The sequence below is a fragment of the Plectropomus leopardus genome, chromosome 3, assembly GCF_026936395.1.
Source record: "Plectropomus leopardus strain MGB_pleo_1.0 chromosome 3, ASM2693639v1, whole genome shotgun sequence".
Lineage (NCBI taxonomy): Eukaryota > Metazoa > Chordata > Actinopteri > Perciformes > Serranidae > Plectropomus > Plectropomus leopardus.
This window is the reverse complement of record NC_142178.1, coordinates 38,130,069-38,155,000: the sequence shown is the minus strand read 5'-3', so window position 1 is coordinate 38,155,000 and position 24,932 is coordinate 38,130,069. Positions and strand designations below refer to the sequence as shown.

The window sequence follows — 24,932 nt, the reverse complement described above, 5'->3', positions numbered from 1 at the left end:
ATTTTATTTAAGATGCACAGGCCCCTATTTTAAGAGCGCAATCAGAAAAAATATTATGCACAATGCTGGTTATGTGTGCAAGGTCACAGCGGGGGCGAAGCAGACATGATATTTTCATTCAGATGGACACAAGTGAACGATGGCTACTCTGGGAATGAGTAGAATAAAACTGCATATAATAAGTCTAATTTATGTGACTGATGTCGCTTTAAATAAATGATTTGTTAAGTCGCTTCAGTTAGATTTCATCATTTACATTTGAGTTATAAATTACTTTTTTGTTTCATTTTTCAGGCTGAAACCAACATCAATATTTGAGAGCTAACAAAGTTAATTGGATGATATTCTTTTTCAAGATAAGGAGGCTATGTCGTATCGACACGTCTTTAATTGGTAGTTCGTATATTTGGTTATGGAGGCAGCGCCGCCATTACTGCGGCGGCGCTGCCTGCTGCCCGCGGACATCGACAGCCGTAGATACAGTATTAAACAATAAAGTTATGGTGACAGCAGCATGTGTAGATGATTGCTGAAGTTAGGCAGTGACCTCGAGTGACCGATGAACGTACGTTATATGGGAAGCTGTCGTTGTTAGCCGGGCTAATCGGGTATCACCGGGTGGGCTGCCGCTGTTCGCCCGGTGAGCAAACACGGCGATCTTTACTTATTCAGATTTACATATTGCATATAATAAAGTGATGAGGCGCTGTAATGTGCTGTACTCGCTAACGTAAGCTAACACAGGCAGTTAATAAAAAGCTGAATTTAATCGTTACTAACCTGTTACATTTGGAAAAAAATTAAAAAGATATATGATTTCATGTTGTTATATAATTTCATCCCTTCTGATAATATTTTTGACCCACTTCTCGCTCTCAGACAGTGCCACAAATAAAGGCATGTGTATTTCACATTCTGGTTTTTTTCTAACGTTAAAGTTTGCCACGACCGTTAGAGCAGCTGAGAGCTGCACAGATTCCTCCCCAAACTCCCAGACATCGTTTTCAAAAGTAACGTTACACAGTCAGTAAAGGTAAAACTAGAGAACTGTTCACTTCTCAGTACCGTTTGCATTCAAACAGATGTGGTAGTGAGGGAGATGCCACCGTAATAATGGCGACTTCTTCCGGTATTCGTCTATAAAGTATTAAGACCGCTAACATGTGATCTTCACATGTGGCGTTTTTGTTTACATTTTACTTTATAGTTTACTTAGCTCAGTTTTAGCAGCACCACAGTCACAAAAAAGGTAGAAGAAGGTAGATTTATTCTTAATTTTTTAATCAAAGTTTAAATGTTTTTAAACTAAAATTATGCCCAGATCTTACATATAGCTCCTTTAATGCACATCATGGACCAAATTTTGCAAATTCAACCGAGAAACTTTTAGTTATTTGACTTTAGCAACAGGTGCTGAGGTTAGTACAAAAAGTACTGCTGTGCTAGCCAATTTACATTATCTGCTTGTTTAATATTTATTTTCAAATTCTACCTCACAGCATTTAATGACTTTGCTGGAAAATATATTCCCAGACAAAAGGTGACCGAGTCTTTGCAATTAGAGCACCCAGACAGTGGAACACCCACTGAGACTAAACAGACTGCATCTCTAACGTCTTTAAATCCTTTCCTGAAACATCCTTCTGTTTAAAGAATCCTTTATGCAAACTTGGTATGGTTTTTGTGGTTTTACCTTTCCGTCCCTGCAGTTTTCTCCTCTGCTTTTAACTTTAATTTTTATTGCTCGGTATTATTAGCTCACTATTTTTTTTTCCTTTGAAGCACTTTGTAAAAAAAGAGCTACACAAGCAAAGTTTATTATCATCTTTAAATTTGGCCTGTAATATTGCCCATGCTGCTTCATCAGTCAGACTGTAATCAACTTACTGTGTGACCCCGAAAACAGTTGGCCGCAGCGGTGATGATCTATCTGAGAGTGCAGAGAGCGATCTGTTATTCAGTGTTTTGTTTTATTCATATGCGTGCAGGGGTTTTCTTTCAACAGTCTCTCTTTTTTTCGCATTGATCGAAAAGCTTAATTACCCACCAGAATCTTTAAGTTGTGAAGCAATGAAATACGAGGAGGTTCAGAGGTGAATATTTTTAACAGCTGAAAACTCACAATGTGGAGTTGAACTTGTGTTATAACAGCAGACGCTCGATCCCACCCTCTTCATCGTGTGAAGACAGTGTGAACTTTTCAGTAGTGACAGCGTGATCAGACCCTGTGTGCATCATCACAGGCGCTAATTGTTGCATTTTTTAAAACACTGTGGCACTGTAAGAATGAATTGTGAAGAGCTCACAGTAATTAATGTTCCCCCACGTCTGCATGGAGCCTTTTTGTTTTGCTTAGCGCAAGTCACACTTCTCTAAATGTGAGTTTGACACGTGGCAGGTAATGTCACCTTCTTCCTGCTCATTCACAATAAAACAGGCTTCATTAATTTGTGTTAAATTTCATGCTTTTGCACTTTTATATGAGCATCAAAAGTAGGGGTCGACCGATATCGATACTGATTATGTGTAGTTAATGAGACCAATAACCAGTATTTTATACCCATATGCATTCACTATAACAAAGAAAATCTTTTTGTCAATGTAAATATATAAAACTGAAACTTTCAATATCATGTACAGCAAGTTTCCAGCAACTTTTTTAAAAAATATTTATATAAAGTTGAGTGAAAATTGAAATAAAAAGTGATTAAATAAAAATAGCCTCTTGAGGGTTTACAAAGTAAAAGTTCCTCCCATTCTGGCACTTTCTTTGCACTTTTTTAATTCATTTATTTTATCGGCGATCATTAAAATAAAACAGCGGTAATCAGCAAAATGCCAGATATCCGCCCCAATAATCAGCCCGGCTGATAATCTGTCGACCCAAAATCAAAAGTAATAATTGATATATATCAGCTTTTCAGTGACTTTGACAAGTCAACATATTAAAGGAATAGCTGACAGGATAAAAATTAAATAAATAAACCAAAAAAAAGTCTTTATAATGCTTGTCCAAAGTGATTTAAGTGTCCTGAAGCCCTGACGTGCCAAGTTGTTTTGAAACATGTTAATCATTTTCTTTCTTACTTTCCTCTTTCTTTCTTACTTTTCTTTTCATGTGCTTTGTGTGCCAGTCAGTCTACTTTGTGAGAGTCTCTGTGTCCTGTGAATGTGAATGACGTTGGTCATGTATTGTGTGAACATGAATATAGTTAAATGTCTTTCACGATCAATACAAAGCGAAGAGAAAAATATAATAACATGTTTCATTCAGCCACCAGCTTTTATCTAACGGACATTTTTCTTTAGAGTTCTGTCTTTTTCTTTCATATATCGAGCCCCTCGTGTCGCCTGCTGACCTCAGAAAGTCAGAGAACTTTTTTTCTCCTGCTGTTTATCGTCTTTATGAAGACCAAACCTCTAACTGATTTGTGTGTGTGTGTGTGTGTGTGTGTGTGTGTGTGTGTGTGTGTGTGTGTTGTCAGGTCCCGTCGAGGCATCTGTCCAGGCCAAATGCAGCCCCTGTGTGACCTCTCCCTGCCAGAATCAGGGTGTCTGTCAGGTCCACCACACGGAGCTGTACACCTGCACATGCAAGTCCGGCTTCACGGTACGACACTGCGTGTTTGTGTTGTATGTGTGTGTGTGTTGGTCGCGTGCTGCATAGAGGCTCTCGTGATCTAGTTAGCGAGTTTGTCCATTTTTTCCGTCACCTTGTGGTGTTTAATCAAAAATTTTCTACACACACACACAAACAACAATCCATTTACAAAACCACTGATCCAATATTTCACGTGTTTGCGTGCTGTCGGTGATTATTTTGAGCCCACATCTGTCTCTGAGAATAATCCCATCAGTTACTCAGATGATCTAATGCTCGACAAAATGCTTTGTATTCTATGTTTGTGTGTGTGTGTGTGTGTGTGTGTGTGTGTGTGTGTGTGTGTGTGTGTGTGTGTGTGTGTGTGTGTGTGTGTGATACTTTAGGGTAAACACTGTGAGACTCCGGTGGATGCCTGTGTCAGTAATCCCTGCACAAACGGAGGAATCTGCATCAGTGACGAGCAGACGAGAGGGTTCAGGTAACAACTGCAAATGTATGAGAGGCAAAAAAACACACACACAAACAAAACAAACAATAGCTGCACTCTGCTGTAAACCTGCTCATTTTAATGTATTTTTTAAAAAATGTTAGTTAACTAAGATCTTTATTTCAACAAATAAAAATCGAACCCGCGGCCGCTGCAGCGAGGACACAGCATGCAATTTCTGCCATTTTTATTTAGATTATCGACGTGTCAGTGCAGTGTAATGTTGATCTAAGTCTGAAATATCTCAATATCCGTTGGATGGATGCCACCAACAACGGCATCAAAACGTCCACGTCATGATGGAATAAATCCTGAAAGTAATGAGCGAATTCATGTCAGTTACATGTTGACTTTAAGGCTGAAGTGAAATGCTAACATTTAGAGTGTCGGCATGTGAAATTTGCCAATGCTAATTGTTAGCATCTTTACACATAAGACACATTAACATGTCACATGCTTTAGAAATATATATATAAATATGGCTGCTTCATTCTGAACATCTGTGAAGCATTTCAGGACTCAGGTGATAAACACACCCGTTTTCACAGTTTCCAGGTTTCTAACAGGTGTTTATTGGAGATTATGTTTTGCGAACACAATGACATCTGCCGTCAGACGACCCTTCACAACATGAAGCACTAATAAGCTGGTTAATAGCTGATGAATCAACATATTTTGTAAGGTGTCAGTATTTTATTATACCTTACTGCCTGTGAATATTACAGTTTATTTTTGTCTTTGTTTTCGTGTGTGTAGCTGTGCATGTGCATTCGGTTTCCACGGTACTTTCTGCGAGGTGAACGTGGACGACTGTCAGGACCACGGGTGTGAGAACGATGCCACCTGTGTGGACGGAGTGGGAAACTACACCTGCCTGTGTCCTCCAAACTACACAGGTGTGACACCAGCATCGAGCTCCACTTTACATCCTCCTTCCACCCAGTGATGTCCATAATACTGATCCTTTTAAACGTTTTAGTCTGGCTTTTATGCAGTGTCTTACTCTCACAATTTGATGGTTTATACTTATTTTATTTATTAAGATCCATTTTTAAGACCCATTCTTGCTTATTTATTGTGTTGTTTTTGTTTTTGTTTCTTCAATCAAACTGTAAAGCACTTTGAATTGCATTTGATTTGTTTGAAACGTGCTATAAAATTAAATAAATAATAACATAGTTAAGAAAATAAATTGTTTGGCCTCAAAGTAGAAACTGCGACGTGATTCCTCTTCTTCTCCTCTCGCTCTCAGGTCTGTTTTGTGAGGAAGAGGAAGGTGTGTGTTCTCCAGGTAGAAACCCCTGTCAGCATCAGTCCACCTGCATCAGCACTCCTACCGGCCCCAGGTGACAACACACACACACACACACACACTATATCACTGCCATGCTCAGCAAAGTTTCAGATCCCAGATGAGATTAAAAATATAGACACACACAGACAAACACATACAAAGGTGAATTTTGCTGAGGTCTGTGTTGACTCCCCAAAAACCCACACCATGTGTCATGTAGTATATGTGTGTGTGTGTGTGTGTGTGTTCCAGGTGTGTGTGTATTCCAGGCTGGGTGGGGCCAGACTGCAGTATAGATTATAATGAATGTGTGGACCATCGCTGTCAGAACGGAGCTCAGTGTGTCGACCATCTGGACGGTTACAGCTGCGTCTGTCCGCAGGGATACAGGTACTGACAACAACAAAAACAAAAAGGGAATGCTGGGAATACTAGTGCTCTGTAGATAGACTGTCAGAGCTCAGAGGATACTGGAAATTTAGAAATATGGTTTCCATTCTCATGTTAAGAGTTCAGTGAAGGCATTATCCAAATCTGTGTGTGTTTAATATGTAAGGTACTGTGCAACGATATCAATCGCAATATAACCTTTCCTTGATTGAAATATGAGACGTAGTTGACAGAATGTCGATAGAACACATTCCAGTCATGTTTTGACAGACAACACGAACAGTAAATGATAATAAGAATAGCGCCGCGGCGAACCAAACAACAGCTGAGTGTTTGACAGCCACAGCATTTCCTCATCGTGGATCAAACAGCTGATGGTCCGACAGCAGCGCAGTGAGACAGACAAACAGAGCGCAGCTTCTCCTCAAAGCACCAAAGCATCTGAAACAGACACGTTTGCAGAGGTGTAAATAATCGTTCATTAATCGGAATTGAAGTAAAATGTTCGATTAATCGTGAAATTGATTTTAGGTATGAGGTTCAGACCTTTTATTTTAGTAACTGGACCTCTTTGAATTTTAGTAGAATAGGTCCTCCAGTTGGTGATGCCTAGTCTACAGTTTATTTGTCATGTTCAATGTCTGACAGAAAATAAATATTTAAGCCAAAATCATGATATCTTCATATCTCATTTAGGAGTAAAAGAGAACCTTTAAGCTTGACAAAAATAGTGATTTGATGTATATCGTGATAACCGACTATATATCAACTGATATGAAAAAAATTGTCGTGATAAGACTTTTTTCCATATCACTTAGCCCTACTTAAAATCCTAGAAATGTCCTAAAATTCTAGAAATGCCCTAAAATCTTAGGAACGTCCTAAAATCCAAGAAACATCCTAAAATCTTAGAAATGTCAGAAAATCCTATAAACATCCTGAAATCATAGGATTGTCTTAAAATCTTCGAAATGTCCTAAAATCCTAGAAACATCCAAAAATCTTAGAAATGTCTTTAAATCATAGAAATGTCCTAAAAATCCTGCAAATGTCCTAAAACCCTAGAAATGTCCTAAAGATCTTAGAAATGTCCTAAAATCCTTTAAGTGTTCTAAAATCTAAGAATTGTCCTAAATCCTTAAAATGTCCAAAAATTGGAGAAATGTCCTTAAATCACAGAAACACATTTGGCCCCGGGGCCTCCTGTCATTTTGCAAAAGTGGCCTCTAAGCAAAGTTAGTTAAGTTCTCTGTTCTGGAGGAGTATTCTGAAGTTTGCACACCTGAAAAGGATGTTGGTATTTGTTTGTGTCCACTGATATTTAAGAAATAATAACTTATAGCCTCATTACAGAGTGACCTCATCCAGATCCACTCAGCGATCTCACTGATGTTCACAAAACAGAAATCGTTCACCGATTCCCTCTTGGACGTCTTCTTTTTCCCCTCAGTGGTGAGTTTTGTGAGGTGGCCCTTCCTCCCCCGTCCCCCTGCCAGCTGGCGCAGTGTCAGAACGGCGCCCCCTGTGTGGAGAAGACGGGGACTGCGGTCTGTCAGTGTCTGCCGGGCTTCGAGGGTCAGAGCTGCGAGAAGCTGCTCAGCGTCAACTTTGTCGACAGGGACTCTTATGTTCAGCTGCAAGATGTCAAGAACTGGCCTCAGACCAACATCACGCTGCAGGTGAGGACGTCACCCCGTAAGTGACGGACACTGAGGAATGACCGGAATCAGAAATCAGCCGTAGCACACACACACATACTCAAACTGGTGTCTTAACCCTCTGAAACCTGAATTTATTAGCTCGATATCTTTCAGAAAACATGGGAAACGGACAATGAGCAACTTACCAACAAATGGCCCTATAATTAAGGACCATTTCTCGTTTCTTTTTTACTTGTCCCTCCTTTACTTATCACGAAATTAGTAAAGAGTTACCAGAAAACTACCCGAAAATAAGAATAAATAAATTAAAATAAACAAACCAAAAAAAATAATGATACCCAAAAAAGTGGTTTTTTTAAACATTTTTTTCTGAAACTAACTTTATTTTAAATGTAAAATTGAGAAACGCTCATTTCAGATAATTTTTTTCTCAACTTTTACTCTTGTGTGCGTGTGTGTGTGTGTGTGTGTGTTTCAGGTGTCGACAGCAGAGGAAAATGGTATCTTGCTCTATAACGGTGACAACGAGCCAATCGCAGTCGAGCTCCATCAGGGTCATGTCAGGGTCACATACGATCCCGGTAACCAGCCTGCCACTGCAATCTACAGGTAGACGTTTACGATATTACACATTGTGTTCAGTTAGCTGCCACATATGAACACCACTTTCAGGATTTTTGAGGCCTTAATGCAGTCTCCAGAAGTTAAAAGCTAATGGGGGTATTTACTGCTGTATTTTATGTCTGAGAACAAATGCGAAAGTCTCTTCAGCTTGTGTTAACCACAGACGTTATTTCAGGTTTCTAACCAAAAACCCATAAAAAAAACCTTTTATTTTCAGATGAGGGTGGTGGAGGTGCTAAAATGCTAACAGATTTCCGGGTTTAAGGACTCATTACTGGGGCTTTCTATATTTCTTCATTTTTTAGAATAAAACATACCTTTATTTATTTATTTTATGAACATTTTTGCATTATAGGGACAATGAGCAGAAAAACAAAAACAGATACAGAGCAGCGCAAACACACAAAAATATTATGGGGTCATGGGAGGTTTAAAGAGTTAAAACAAATTTTCCTTATTTAAGGTAGGTTATTGCATGTGATACATACAGTTATTATGGGAGATTTGTCTCATTGGCTAAATAAACGCACAGTTTTTCTCCCAATGCTTTTTGAAGTTGCATGGAGCCGGTCATCTGTTTCGTGTTTAACAGTGTTGACAAAAAGTTTTTCGAATGCCAGTATTTTGTTTGGCATTTTTGTTTAATCTTAGGGAGATAGGTATCATCTTTTCATCCCCTTATTTTCTAAAAGGAGCAGATACGTGTGATTTATTTAATTTTTATTTTATCTTTCAACACATCCAACTATTGAGTTTTGTGCTCCCATAAAACCACAATAAGCAGTTTTATACTAAACAGTGTCGTCTTGCCACAAGGACAGAAATATTGGTGAAAAGGTTTAAGACAAAAGTCCCGTCAGTTAAAACTAAGTATGAAATACATAGTAACTAGCTCGGTTATACTGCTTTTTTCGTGACTCCCATCTGCACCTGACCGGCTCAGCATGTTTAACATCACACTTAACCTCGTTTCTTCAGCCAGCGGCCGCAGTGCAGGTTGATTAGCGTGTTCTCATCTTCAGACTTTGAAGGCTGAGTGTTCGTGAAGCCGAGCGATCCACTGGACTCCCGTCAGGCCCTCGGCAGCCTCTCAGCGCTCCGTAGCCCGGCAACGGCGCTCGGAGCACATTAGTGCGTGATGTGTGTTGTTGCTCAGAGCGAGTGCTGCAGCATTTGGGAATGTGGACAGGAGACAAGGGCGATGTGGATATTCTGGTTAAATCACAGAAGCAGCCAGAGGACACTCAAGCTGAGTGTCCACTTGATCAGGTGTCGAGAGCTTAAATGTTGGATGGTTCACTGTTAAGGAGGAGGAGGAGGAGGAGGCTCGGACACACACACACACACACACACACACACACACACACACACACACACACACAGTCTGAGGCTATTTGTGTGATAAGCAGCCGCAGAGAAGAGGAGACTGAAAAGAGAAAAGATGAAGAGAACAGAGAACAATACAAGAAGTGAGAAAACAAAGAACTTGAGATTTGAAAAAGAGGGATTCGTCAGTACAAAAAGGCAAGGCAGCTTTATTTTTTCGTAAAACAGAGCAATACAAAGTGCTTTATAGGGCAATAAAATAGAAACCATAATAAAGGATACAGACTTACGATAAAAGAATAAAGAAATAAGTTATAAATGGTAAAATTAATAGCTCAGTTATTTTTGAAAATTTAAATAAAAATAATTTAAACTAGTTAAAGCGAGACAAGGGGTGTAAAGATAAAAAGATTATTTAAAATTATATAAAATCCAGTTTAAAATTAAGTTTAAGTTTATTTGTGGGTAGAGTATGCAGTGTTAAAAAGGAAAATTTTAGCTTAGATTTAGCAGCGGTCAGTGCAGTTTTTCCAGGTCTGAGCAGCAGAATGTGTGTGTGTATGAGTGTGTGATGAATTTAACCGTCGGTTATTAATCATGGAGTAACAGAACGCTCTGCGGCTCCAACAACAGCTCTCCCATTTTAGTGCAGAGCATCTGATTTTATTTCCAAATGCAGCCAGAGTCAGAGGGCTGGAGCAGACAGAGCTGCACCACTCTGCTTTGCTCCGTGGCTGTCGTCATGGAGACAAGAGACAGTTGACAAAGGCGGGATCCAAGGAGGTGTCAATCAAAACGTGATCTGCAACACCCACACAGTCTGAAGAAACTATTAAATAAACTACTGTTATCCTCAAAATGAGCAGTTTTCAACTTAGTTTTCTGATAGTTGGGAATATTTATTTTCACTCAGATTTTTGTAGATAATAATAAATAAAATTTAATAATAAAACACTCAACTTTGATAAAATATGTGCATACTTACTATTTATATCAGAGACGCCGCCTCACTACATATTTTAAAAAGAAAACTAAAATTGTATCGCTTCACATTAGCCTTTAGCTAGCTCTACTGTAACAGCTTTGCATTTTGCGTTGCGCTTTCACTCTGCTGCACCTTTTTAAAATGTTGTATTTTCCTAAATTTTTTTGCATTTTATACACAATTTTTAGCTTTATTTGTATGAATATCCATCTTATTCTGTGCATTCTACTTTTTATTCTTGTTTTTATCTTATTTATACCAGTATTATCAAGTGGGTCTCATTCATGTGAAGATGAATTCTATCTATTCTGTTGAGATTTTATTTTGTCTTTACTTGCAGGTTTTATAATGTTTTCTATGTCTTTTGATGTAAAGCGCTCGGTGCATAGAATTTCTTTGTTGTAAAGCACGTTGGGCTGCATTTCTTGTATGAAAGGTGCTATACAAATAATTTAATCATTTGGTTCAAAAACGTGAGAATAGGGCAACAAGCACCTTTTTTTTTAAAAAAAAAAAGAAATAGCCCAAGAATTAGCAACATATAAGTAAAAAGTTACAAGAATAAACTTGAGAATAAGGAGAAAAAAACAAAGAAACTAAAAGAAAAGTAGGAAACAAGAAAAAGAAAAAAAACAAGATATTGACTTCAAAAAAGTGTCAAATCAATTAATTTTCTTTTTCTTTTTTCTGGAGCAAAATTTTTGATATATAATTAAGATAATTGTAAATATAGTTTTTTGGACGTTATTATTATTTTTATTATTGTTATTATTATTCAAGCCATGCTCCCCCCTCTATCTGCAGCACTGAGACGGTGAACGACGGGCAGTTTCACACGGTGGAGCTGGTGACCTTCAATCGCATGGTGAACCTGTCTGTGGACGGAGGAGAGCCGACGACTCTGGACAGTCAGGGCAGCAGCCAGCCGGTGACGGGGGAGGCACCTCTGTACGTCGGAGGTGAGAGCAGAGAGGCAGCGGAGGGTGGAAACATCTACACTCAGAGTAAAAAAAACTCTTCATGTACCAGTTTATAGAATTTCCAAGCTAAATAAAAAAATCTGCTTTCTGTCCAGGTATGCCTGAGGAGGTGATGGATGCCTCTCTGGGTCTGTCCTCTCAGACCCTCAACATGTCCAGCTTCCACGGCTGCATCAGGAACCTCTACATCAACCACGAGCTGCAGGACTTCACCCGCAGCCACATGAAGCCGGGGGTGGTGCCGGGCTGTCAGCCGTGCCGCAAACTCTACTGTCTGCACGGCATCTGTCAGCCCAACGCCGCACAGGTAGGAGACACCTGTCTGACTGTCACCACTCTCGCTCTGCATCCTAAATTTGGCACAGCAGCTGCACGGAGGGGCCGAGCTGTCCTCCCTCTCCGTCTCCACACTAGCACTCTCTCTGTCTGCGTCCACATCCTCATCATCATCGTCATCCACCTGCAAATTACTGTCTGACCTGTTCAAAGGGAGCTATTTGAAGTATACAAGGATACTTTAAATTTTATTGCGATTATTAAATAAAAATCTTGTGAGTTTTTTTCTGTAAAAAATATTTTTATTTTTTTCATTTGTTTGAATTAATTTCTTTGTTTTTTTTTGTCCTTTATATTTTTTCTTTAAAAATGGTTGGCAATACAATGCCTTGCTTTCTGTGGTTGTTTTGCCTTCTGTGTTTCCCATTTCTGCATTATTATTATTATTATTATTATTATTATTATTATTATTATTATTATTATCATTATCAGAGTACCTCATACAACCCCACTTCAAAAACTATTTACTCCGTCACTGTCCTGTTTTTCTTCACTTGAATGTTTCAATAGTCGAGCTCTCTTTGATGATTTAAAGTGCGTCAGGAATTCTTGAGGTGAAGAACACTTGAATGTTATTTTGTATTTTATGGCGTGTCCTTGCAATCAAATATGGTATTTTGAAGCGCTCTCTGTTCTCTTGGAAAACTTGAGGTTAAAGGAGGTGGATTAAAAGAGATTTATGATATTTCAAGTTTTTTTTTTTTTGCACACAGTTATTCAGGTTCAAGCATTTATTGAGATGTTTCTCGGTGCTCTTGCTCTTTCACAGGGTCCCCAGTGTCACTGCCAGCCCGGTTGGACCGGACAACACTGTGACCAGCCAATAACAGGAGGTCTTACTGGAGTGGATGTCGTCACCACGGCAACCGGTGTCAATCCATGTGAAGGCAGCAAGTGAGTTTGGTTTGTTCCAGCATTTAAATCATGCGCTTTACTTTGAAATTTGTCCACTTTGCAAACGTCGTTCCTCGTGATATTGATTTGAAGGTCTCCATTTGACAAATAGAAATATTTTTTTCCATCCAGGTGTGTGAAAGGTGTGTGCGTGGTGTTGGACGCACAGACGTACCGCTGCGACTGCGACGAGGGGTACCGTGGTGCGTTGTGTAACCTGCAGGAGGAGCCATTGGCTTTGTGTCAGGGTCTGCAGTGTTTGCACGGCCGGTGTCAGGACACGGAGGACGGAGAGCGCTGCGTCTGTGAGCCGGGATACACCGGAGAGAGCTGTGATATAGGTGCGGACGGACGAGGGATCAGAGTTGGAGCAGCTTATTTGACATAAGTGTCTTTTAGAAATGGCCCAGAATTTCAGAAAATTATAAATTAATAATTCCAAAAAACTGTAATAATTACTATTAAAATTATGTGTTTGAATTATTATTTATGTTTTTAGAGCTCCATTTCATGTCATTTCTTTCTCGTTTATTTTTATTATATACTCTTTTTTTACAATTTTCCAAATGATTTTCTGGTAACTTGAAAACCGGGATCAACATCACTTTTTTGTGCTGCACTCAGATGCTTTTCACGAGTATGTAAACCTTTGGATGGTGGATGGTGTTTGGATGGTTTCTTTGGAAAACTGGTGAAAAGGCAATAGGCAACTTAGCCAAGAAATGTCCACAAATTGTAGAAAATATGTAGATGTTGAAAATTAGTTTGAAAAATCTGTTTTGTTTTGTTTTTTACAGAAAGCTATATTTATTTAGCTATATTATTTTCAGCACTCAGCTTCTTGTTGGCTTACATTTCTGGATTTTTGTTTTTTTCCAGGTAATTTTCTTGCACTTTATTAATTTCTTGGAAATTTTGGAGTCATTTCTTCTTGCTTGTTGCCTTCTTCCCATATTTTTTAAAGAAATTGAGAAAGTTATCTCATGTTCTAAAGGCTTAACTGCTAAGACGTGGTCGTCTCTTAATCTCTGTCCTCGTCCACAGAGTCCCCGTGTCGAGGTGAGCCGGTGAGAGATTATCACCGCCTGCAGCACGGGACCGTCCTCTGCCAGACATCCAAGCCTTTCTCCTGGGTGGAGTGTCGGGGGCGGTGCCAGGCGGGCACTGAGCCGGGCGCCACCGCCTCCGCTTCCTGCTGCGCTCCCCTGAGGGTCCGACGCCGGCGGCTCACCTTCGAATGCGACGACGGGACCTCGTTTACGCAGGACGTGGAGAAGCCTGTGGAGTGTGGCTGCAAGGAGTGTGTGTAGTGCTGTGGATGTGAACGGTGCGCACATACAGACACACACACACACAACACACACACCGAGCGGTACACACACTGTAGGGATCACTGATAAACGGACATTTTGGTGTTTGTTTTGTGTGTTTTTCGCGCACAGACGCAGTTTTGTAACATAAGACAGTTCTTCCCTCTCCAAACACGAAATCAACGAGTCAACCTCATCGTCATCTTCCTCCTCTTCGCCCGCCGCAGTGGCGCCTGCGCGCTAACTACCTAACTCCAGCTCATTTTTAATACTCGTGTGTGAAAAGCCTCCGTATGCCTTCTCGTATGTGTTTCTGCAACACGTTCTCACTCCGAACTCGTCACATGTTGCCGCTCTGTCAGTGACCTTCTGCGTCTACCTGCGACGTTTTAGGCATGGTTCTGCGTCAGCTGTTAACGCTTCGGGATGCTGTTAGAGTTATGTCAACAAATGCACATGGTGCGATGACGCAGCTCGGTACCGTGATGTCACAGCATGCAGACCGCAGCAGGTCCATGTTTACACAACAACACGGACTGTCACCATGGTTTGGATCCGGCAAAAGACGCAAAAACCAAAAACATCCACATGGCGAACTCTGGACTCCCGCACAAAAGTCGCTTGTTGTGGGACCCATCCACCTCCCCACCTGCTCACCCGATAATCGCACTCACGCTCCGTATCACGTGATTACCAGCAGCGTTTTTACGTGACTCTATCCTTCCACCTGCGTTTCATGCGCACGCAGTTTCGTCTGGCCTCGATCTCACGTGCCGCTGCTGTGCATGTTGCGCGTGGATGCACCGGTGCCCTCCGACCGTCTGCTACAGATTTGCAAATTTTTTATAGTGGCCCAAAGTGGGATTTACACCATCCTGGTCGGTCACGTGACGTCCACTGGCCCAGAGAGACTTTTCCTCCTTTACTTACATCGGGAGACGTCTGTGAATCAGTGGATCATTTTTTTCATGAGCATCAAAACCTCCGTGAAACAACTAATTTCACTCTCGAGATTGAAGCCATCCAGTTTAGTAACATGTGGAAAGTCTAAAAGAGCCACAAGATTACATTTTTTAGACCGCCATTCAAGCTAGCAAAGCACTAAACCAGAAAGTCGTCACTCCACCGGCAGGAGTTACCCGCCCGGGACAACGTGGCTGCTGTAACTCTGGTGAGCCTCGTGGGCTCGTAGATCCGGGTATTTTACACGCAGAAATAAAGTTTTTTTTGCTTCATGCGGCAATGAGCAGCTCGCAGTATCCAGACTTTTTTTAATACATCCATCGACCACCAGCGTAAAATAACAACGCCACTCTTCCTGTCCAAACACGTTCTCATCTGACGGCGTCCAGCTGCGTCACGCTTTAGACGTCACGCTCGTAAGCCAAAATCACTGACAGAGCGGCGCCATTTGACGAGTTTGGAGTGAGAACGTGCTGTTTTCTGACGTGTGGCTGGTTAAGTGCTGCTCTTTATTCCCTTACCGCCGCGACGGTGAGCTTAACGCAAGAAATAAAGGTACTAATTTAAGCCGGGGACTCGTTTATGAAGGAAAAGGTCTCTCAGTCTCTGAGGTCCGTCAGCGTGATGAAGGAGGGAACCGCTGGTGAATTAAAGCCACATTTTAAAGTATTGTTTGCTGCAGACACGACTGCTGTTAAAGCTCTCAACATTTCTGCTTGACTGATGAAGGTTTAAGCAGCTAAGCTGTGGCAGATGTGAGGTTTCTCCTGAATCTTACACGCTGTTTCTTTATTAAACAGACTTTACGTGTTGACCTCATACAATAACCAAGAAAATGAAATTAAGAAACTTCTGATCAGCCTCAGAAAACCACGTTAAACAGACAAGTAACACCCAATAATGTGATAATTCCCTGAAAGTGTGATACAATTTATACTTGACCTGAAATGTAATAAAACCCAATTATTAAATAACTTTCCCTATAATGTCATAAAATATCAAAACCGTAACAAAGCCTAGAGCCGAGAGTTACATATCATTACATGTTACATATCTAAAACATGAAATCAGCTTTAATGTTTTTAGTGGGCGAACATGACACGAATTATCTTACAAATGTTGTGTACTTACGCATTTTACATTTCCAAAAGAAGGCTTAGTTTTTTGTATTATTGCTGTTTACTACAAAATATATTAGAACAAAATATATTACATTATCAACAAAAAGATTGTTGAAATGTCAGTCAGGAGATTTAACTATATTAAGTTAAGTCATTAAATTATTGTGTTTTATTACATTTTTGATCAGTTTACATTAAAAAAAATATGACATTTTCAGGAAATTGTTACATTATTGGTTGTTAAGAGGCAGAAACTCAGAATTACAGAATATGTTGTGACACAAAATAACGTGCTGATATTTCTAACATCCAGCAGCTGGAAGCTTCAGATGATTTAAAGCAAAAGTACAGAAATATTTGTACTTTAAACGGATTTGACGTCCTGCAGCAGCATCAGTTTGAAATTATATTTTGATGATTAAATTTAAACAGTGATTTGGTGAAGGTTTGTGGCTGCAGGGTTAAAATTAAGATGAACAATGTACATTTTTGCCCACAGTTGGATTCTTAGATTAACCGAGGTCGTTGAGTTTAGGGTCATAATCCGAATGTAAATAAAAAGGTCACCCTGCCAGCATGCGTAGTCTGAAGGTCAAAGGTCACAGGGTTCACGGGGGACAGCAGAGGGGTCACGACACAATCCCATCGCTGCTCACCAGACGCCCTTTCTCCCAGTTTAGACCGGCGGGGGGCTGCGAGTGTGTGTGTGTGTGTGTGTGTGTGTGTTGTACTTCTGTCTTTGTGAGGACCAGTGTTTACAGACCTTGACCATGAGGATATTTTGGTCACTTTTTCAGAGGTCTGTTTTAGGGTTTAAAGGGATAGTTCACCCCAGAATCAAAAACATATTTAGTCTCTCATTACTTCTGTCAGTCTAGATTGTTTTAGTGTGAGTTGGAGAAGTCGGTCGTACACAAAATCTGAGAAGTTCATCTTAATTTTAAAAAATTGTGCAGTTGTTGCAACTTTAAAATGAAGTTTAATTCAATCAAACTTTCTAAGTTTTAGTAACTTCAGTAAACCAAGTTTACTGCGCGATGTATCGGCACTCAGCTGGTTGCAAAGTCGTCAGTCATATTTGTTTTTTCTTAAATATTTTAAGAAAACAGAACTCGCAGATTTTTGAATTTCATCTTTGGCAAAATCCTCTCTGTCATGATCAAGTGACAAGTTAAGTCAGATTAACGTGTTTTACTGAAGTTGCTAAAACTTAAAAACGACAAGGTTATTTTGAAATTGCAACAACTTTACAGTATTAAGTAAGTGCAGCGAAATTTTAGCTAAACTTAACCATCAGTTATAAAGTAAATATAAAAACAGATGAATAGTTATATTTACTTTTCTTTTTCAAGGCAATCAGTTTCCAAGATTATTTTAAGTTTATTTAAGATTAAGATTATTTTAAGTTTACTTAAAATAATCTTCAGAAGTTTAGATTTCTGCCTTGAGTTTTCCTTTTTGGGTGAACTGTTCCTTTAAGGGCTGTGCGTGTGTGTGTGTGTGTGTGTGTGTGTGTGTGTGTGTGTGTGTGTGTGCGTGTGCGTAAACCTCAATTCTTGTATAGGATTGCCCAAAATGTGTCTATTAGCAGGTTTTGAAGGTCATCAAATAGCAAGAGAAAAGAGAAGCATTGAATGATTAGTCGGATTCCAAATCATTAATTTTTTTTTTTTTTTACTGCTCGAAATCAACTTTCGTGTTGATATTTGTTAGCGTAATGTGTCTACATGGGTATTAGTGTGGAAACAAAATTTTTTTATCAACATATCAAAAACTGTCCAATAACACAGCCCTGTAAAATGTTTGGGAGACGCGTTGAGTTAAATAGGGTCCTCACAAGTATAGAAGTACGCTGTTTTGTGCGTGTGCATGTGTGCGCGTGTGTGTGTGTGTGTGTGTGTTTGTCACCGTAAAGACACTTCCAACAACAAGACGCTGTCCCCGATAATGAGCTTCATTATATGACGCCGCGGTGTGTTTGTTCGGATCAAACGCTTCCTTTCCGATTTGTCAGAAGAGCCAGTGAACGCAACACAGAAACGCCACTCAGAAAATGTAGCTTTTATATATGATGACATGTTATTTATATGGATGTGAAACTAAAATAAAAGGTGCGTCATATTAACACGATTTTATTTGTTTTTTTAGCCTTTGAGTTAAATTTTCCACAAAAAAACAGACGAGTTGTGTCATAAATCAGATTCAAACTAATGTAGCTTTTATTAATTATTATTATGATAACTGCGATACATCTACACACAGTAACAGCCTAACAGATTGTAATATATATAATAAGCTTATAATGCATTTGATTTTGTCATAGTATTTTTATATGTTGAAGAGGATGTTGTCACTGTATCATCTGTAGACTGTAGAGGATTTTTTTTGTTTTTTCAGTCGCCAAAAATTTCAACCCCCCGCATCCTTGATGGGAATTTTACAAAAAAAAAGAAGAAAAAAAATTCAGATAGTGTTTGGATTTATGTTGTCTCGAGTGAAAGCGGACGACAGTTAGTGCTTCTTTTTCCTATTTATTTAAATAAAGAGCTGTTTCTCCTTCGTTGTTTTTCCTTTTTTTTCTTCTTCTTCAACCTTGACACTGGCTGTGGTTTTCTTGTTGTTCTTGCTCTGACCTTTGACCCCGTTGTGTGACGGCTGTCTAGCGTCCGGACTGAGTCGATGTGCGATGGCAGCTCGGAGACAGAGAGAAAAGGGAGGAGAAAGAGAGAGAGATAGCGGCGGAGGGGGGTGGGAAAAGGAGAGGTGGATGGAGCGATGGAGGCCCGTTTTGAGACGGAGAGAGCAGAGAGGACAAAAGTGAGGAAGGATGGAGGGAAAGAGAAAAAGAGGGATGTCCCGCTGGGAGGGGGGGGGCGCTCTGAGACCGAAGCCGTTTAATGAAACAGTGATTTATGCGTCCCCTCGTAACCATAAAACATAATATATACCCCCATCGGCTTTGACAGAGTCCCTCCTCCCCCCAACGCAGGAACACACACCCTTTCCTCTCCAGTGAAAGCTGCTGCATCTCCACCCACCACCCCCACCCCCCAACACACACACACACACACCCGCAACCACACCTCCACCTCTGCAACCCAACCGCCACCCCCCAACCTTTCTACATCGCCATCTTTACCCCTTCCCCCTCTCCTCTGTCTTTAAAGGAGGATAAAAATCATAGCGGCTGCACCTTCCCAACCCCCCAATTCCAATAAAGCCTCCACATCTTCTCACACTGACGATCCGACGCACACAAAGGACTAAAACACACACACACACACACACACACACACACACACACACACACACACACACACACACACACACACACACACACACACACACACACCAGCAGCCTGATTGTTAGCTGCACCGACCGAGACGACCGATCACACACAGAATAACAGCGGCGTTGGTCTCCAAACTGGATAAATTCAAACAATGCATCCAATTTGTCAAAAAAAGATACATCATCAGCCGGCGTCTGCACAAAATATTGACACTTAATTCGGCAATAATGTGATTCTGCGAGAGGAGAATTCATGTTGGCTAAACTTGGAATAAAAGAGGAAATGGGTTCATTACAGCAGAAGGAGAAAAACAAACACTAATAAACCGAGTCGGCGGCGACAAACAGAACAAATTACAGACGGTAACTGATAAAAATGCGCTGCACATATTCACAGAAACTTTCTTAGGCGTGTCTGCTGGTTCAGAGATTAAAGCAGCATCGATGGCGATGGCTGCTATGTATATATTCATTTATGCACCTTTACTGTAGTAATAAGAACGTACGCTTTCAGTCCCTGTTAACGCTTTTAAACCTGAGCATATCAGCCTGATTTCCTTCTGAAACGTTGAAGGGCGACGGGCACGTTAACAAGAAATGGCCCAAAAATTAACCCAAAATTAGTTTTAAAAAAAAAAGTTACAAGAAAATTACTTAAAAATAAGCAAGAAAAGAAAAACAAGACAGGAATAGTAAAGTTAAAATAAAATCTTAGAAAATAAAATAAAATGCTTTGTCACATCATTTTAAATATATAATAATAATAATACGATTATAATCATAATTTTCTAGACATTTTTCAGCTCATTTTCAGATCAATCCTTTGTCTTTTTTTTTTTTTTTTACATTTTTACACATTTTTTTGCAGTTTGAAGGACTTTTCTTGTCAAGTTGCTCATTCAAGTTGTATCACTTTATAATCTGTTTAAATCAAGAACATTTTTTTTCTCAACTTCCTGGAAATAACGTTGGTTTCACCTCAAAGATCCACTGACTCACTTGTTTTCAGGACTGCTGAGTGAACCTGGAGTTAAGATTTTTTTGTTCAAATGTTTCCAGAGTGATGATCCAACTTCAGTGTGCAGAGTTTTGTGACATTAAGAAGTTTTTTCGAGTATTTAATACATTTTCCCCATGTTGTGTCACGCCCAGCTTGCAGCTGACAGTAGATGGACCAAACAAAGACATCATGTAGTGAGAGACAGAGATTACATTTCTGCCGTAACGTGTCGGTGCCGTGTGGCAGCAGCAGAGGGCAGCAGGTTTGAAATACCTGCAGAGGAGGGCGACACCTGAGAGGGCGACACCAGTGAGTACAACAGTCACACACCTGACTGTCCGGCTGTCAGCGTGACGCAGAACAGTTTCACTCTGTTTCCTCTCGTCTCTCCTCCTCCTCCCCTCTCCTCTTGTTTCCTCCACTCATTGATTCATCTTCCTTTCTCCTTTTTCACTTAGGTTTCATTTTTTTCCTCTCCTTTTTCTATGCACTTCTCTCTTTGCTTGTGTCTGTTTTTCAAACCCAGTCGCCAGAAGAAAATGTTAATGTACGTTTCTGCAAATCATGGATACGTTTGCATTTGTGCATTTCTGAAGTAACATAGTGATGAGATGATTCTGTCATCAGGAGGTGGACGGTGTGACAACCAGGTGAGACGGCGGACAAACTGCAGACCAACAAACAACAAAAACAGTTGTGTTTCATTGAGTTGTTGTTTCCAGCAGCTTTTTATGCACCAAACATGGATGTTTTTTTAATGATCTATTGCTGTATTTCCCCTGGAGACAGTGCAACAAAAGCCGGAGACATCGCTGCGTTTCTGCAGGGATGCTGCAACAAAAGTGGTTCATTTTAACCAACACAACGCTGCATTTCTGCTGTTAGGATAGTTTTATTTTCTACAGAGACATCGCTGCGTTTCTGCTGAGATAGTTCAACCAAAATGATAATTTTTTCCACCAAGACATAACTGCACGTCCTCTGGGACAGTGCAACAAAAAGCTACTGTTTTTTAACAAGTCATCACATTTCTATCAAGATAGTGCCACAAAAAGTGATAATTTTTTTTACCAAGATATCATTGCATTTCTGCTGAGATAGTGTAACAAATGCGATTGTTTTTTACTGAGATTTCAGCTGGGATAATGCCAAAAATAGTGTTTTTTGCTGCATTTCTGTCAGGATAGTGTAACAAAAAACTATTATTTTTTAAAGAGATATCGCTGCACTTCTGCTAAGAGAGTTCAACAAAAATTGGTATTTTTTTTACCAACACAGCTGCATTTCTACTGGGAAAGTGCCACCAAAAAACGACAACTGTTTTCCAAGAAATCGCTGAGAAATCGCTGAATTTCTGTCAGGATAGTGCCTCAAAAAAAAAAAAACAATAATATTTTTTTTTACCAAGACACAGCTGCATTTCTGCTGCGATAGAACAACAAAAAGTTTTTTTACCAAGACATCATTGTATTACTGCCTGGACAGTACAACAAAAAGCTGTTTTTTTTTTTTGTTTTTTTTTTAAAAATCAAATCATGTTGCGATTCTGCAGGGAAAGAGCTACAGAACAGTTGTTTTTTACAGAGGCATTACTGACCTCCAGCTGGATTGTGTTCCCAAAACCGAGTATTTTAAGCCCAAACTTGATCTTTTCTAACCATAACCAAGTGATCTTTGTGCCTAAACCGAACCACACACTAACAATATTGTGTCGTTTAAACGAATTTGTCACATAATAACGTACAAATGTAACTTATCATGATTGGTAGAAACTTACAATGCAAATATTTATTCTGCTGATTGGGTTCTTCTTTCTCTTTCATTTTTCTGTTTCTTCCTCCTCCTCCTCCTCCTCCTCCCCCTCCTCTTCCTCCTCCTTCTCATCTTTCACATCTGTTCGTCCTCTCTCCTCCTTTTTCTCCTCTTCCTTTGCGTGCGATCTTTTGTTAATTTCTCTCTTCTTTCTTTCTCATCTTCTTTTGTTCATTCTCTTTTCTTTCTGCTTTACTTTTCTCTCATCTTTTATTTTTCTATTTCAACAATCATATTTTATTTATTTTTTACCCAGTGGATTTAGTTTGTGTTATAGGATCCCACCAGATAATTGGTTTACTGAGGTTTTTATAGACTCGTAGCAGTGAAACTGTCCACTGGACGACTGTACACGTTTCTCTGCACAGCGCTGACTGTCACTTACAGAAGAAGCTTTATTGTTAACGTTCACGGCTGAAGTCCGAGCCCTCTGACTAAAGCAAAAACATTTTTGTATTTTTATCTCCATTTAGAAAATGATGCATAACTTCTTTTTATATTCTAGTATCTTCTGATAAATGGACACAGCTGTGATGTAAATAGAGATGAGACACTGGAGTCAATCTTGTTGAGAAACTCGAGTTCATTGAAGGGGATGCATTTCTTTTAACCCTTTGAAACCTAGTTTGGCATCAGTTTTCTTGTGCTGCGTTCAAAGGCCTTTTATTTGACCCTTTGACCCTTTAGCAACTTGGTTTGTTTTCTTCAAAAAACTTTGGGGGAGGCAGTGACCAGCTTGATGCAAGAAATTATTAACATGACAAGAAAATTACCTAAAAATTAGTTTTGAAAAAAGAGGTTAGGATTGTTAAAATCATCCCAAAAATAGAGAAAATGTCCATATATTTATAGTTATAATAATTATGTTACTGACAGAATATTATAAAATATATTTTAAAAAATGTTTTAAATGTCAGCACTTTTAAGGTAATTTTCTAGTTTGTTTTTCCTTTTTTTATTTTATTTATTTATTTATTTATTTATTTACTAATTTCTTGCTGATTTTTGGGCCATGTCTTGTTAAGTTGCTCAGTTTCAAAGTGTTGAGGAATGCAAGATATTGGATTTTTTTAGTTTGGTTTTTTTTTTTTGCAAATTTTCGATATGCCCGTCATTTGGCCAATAAGTGATATAGATAAATCCACTTTTAAAAAAAATCCCACCTAATTTTAGTGATCATCAAGTCTCTTCTGTAGTGAATTAACATCATAATATCAATCAAATCTTATTTATATAGCACTTTTCTAACAAATCAAATGCAATTCAAAATGCTTTACAGGTTTACTGAAGACACAAAAACGAGAACATTTGAAATGTGCAAAAATGGATCTTAAAAAATAGAATAAGTAAAGAACCATTAAATTTTGATTAAAAGACACAACAGAAAGCATAATTATGCATACTCTTATTGTGGCGGTCCACCAGCAGATGGAGACATGAAATGCAACACGTTTTCATGTAAATAATATTCATTCAGTGAGCAAAATAAGAAAAATACTTCAGCTCAGGGCTGATGTTTAGTTCATATTCACTTTGTCAATTTAAAAAGCAAATAGATGGTTTTCTGATATTGGCAGAAATCAGTTGGCCTATTCTAATATTTCATTTTAAAGCCAATGCATCACTTTCTTTTCTTCATCTCTTTTTCTTAAATGTTTTTTTTTTGCAATTTTCTTTCATTTGTCTTCTGTTCTTCTGTTTTTTATCCATCTTTTTCTTTTTGTTCCTTTTTTTCACTGATTTTTTTTCATCTTTTCTACACTTTATTCTTATTCATCCCATTTCTCCTTTAACCTTCTCACTTTTCTTTCTCCCCCTCTCTTCTCCTAACCAGCTCTTCTTCTTCTTCTTTCTTCTCGCCCCTCCTCTCCTCCCTTTTCTCCTCCACACAAACTCCTTCTTTTTCTGTCTCCTCCTCTCTTTTTTCTGCATCTCCTTTTCTTTCACTCATCTCTCCTTTGTTCATCTTTCTTCTCTATCATCCTCTTTCTATGTTGTCTCCTTCTTTGTTCACTCCCCTCCTCCTCTCTTCTCCTCCTCTTTTTCCTCCCCCCTCCACACACACACACACACACACACACACACACATTCTCTCTCTCCTCCTCTCCTCTCTTCTCGTGCAGGTCTTTCTTGCCGTAGAGCAGATGTCCTTTTATTGATATGATCATGGTTAGTGGTCTCCAGGTGCTCATTGGATCCACTGTATAACCTCCTGCAGCCAGCGGCCCGAAACGCACACACACACACACACACACACACACACACACACGCACAAACACCCTGCGGCAACTGCATCTCATGGATACAACGAGCTGCAAGAGAAGAGGACGGAAAAAAGAAAAGAACAAGGAGGAGGAGGTGCGATGAAGGCAAACAAAAATAAGAATAAAGATGAGACGAGGAGGAGAAAAGGAGCAGAAAAGAAGTTAGGAAAGGAGGTTGGAGAGGGGGATGAGTGATTGAGAAAAGAGATGGGGGAAGGGGTTTGAGAGCGCCGGAGGCAAACTGAATATTTCAAGCAGTTGCCAAAAGAAGGAGTCGAAACTACCAAGGTGACCTGGGAGGAGTCCCTGTTAGAGAAAGAAAGAGGAATAATAAAAAAAGTCCCCCATAGAAGACTGTTTCAATCACTTTCAATTAGGTGTGACCTTGTTGAACATTTGTTCTCCTTTCAGTGTCAAATGAAGTTGCGATGCTGAGGTTTTCATCCGGTTCCCGGAGAATGTTGCCTTTATGTTTTTGTGTCATGGCCACGCCGCTTAGGCGCCCAGTCAGCTGTGTGGTGGCTTTGAAAACGCTGCACAGTGATTCAACCGCACCGACAATGTAAAGGACAGAAAGAGACAAAGATGG

The 24,932-nt window shown here is 39.6% G+C and overlaps 1 protein-coding gene across 1 annotated transcript in view; it reads left to right on the top strand.

Annotated features, from left to right (window-relative positions):
- The window catches only part of LOC121942024 (slit homolog 1 protein-like), an 84,104-nt gene extending 65,570 nt beyond the window's left edge, over positions 1–18,534 (top strand). The window contains exons 27-38 of the mRNA XM_042485086.2: positions 3,486–3,610; positions 3,988–4,082; positions 4,848–4,987; positions 5,344–5,437; positions 5,638–5,775; positions 7,226–7,454; positions 7,915–8,045; positions 11,176–11,330; positions 11,447–11,658; positions 12,457–12,581; positions 12,714–12,922; positions 13,626–18,534. Of these exons, the coding sequence (XP_042341020.2) occupies positions 3,486–3,610; positions 3,988–4,082; positions 4,848–4,987; positions 5,344–5,437; positions 5,638–5,775; positions 7,226–7,454; positions 7,915–8,045; positions 11,176–11,330; positions 11,447–11,658; positions 12,457–12,581; positions 12,714–12,922; positions 13,626–13,891 (1,919 nt within the window). The 3' untranslated portion in view covers positions 13,892–18,534. The remainder of the gene's footprint in view (positions 1–3,485; positions 3,611–3,987; positions 4,083–4,847; positions 4,988–5,343; positions 5,438–5,637; positions 5,776–7,225; positions 7,455–7,914; positions 8,046–11,175; positions 11,331–11,446; positions 11,659–12,456; positions 12,582–12,713; positions 12,923–13,625) is intronic.
- The last annotated feature ends 6,398 nt before the right edge of the window (positions 18,535–24,932 follow it).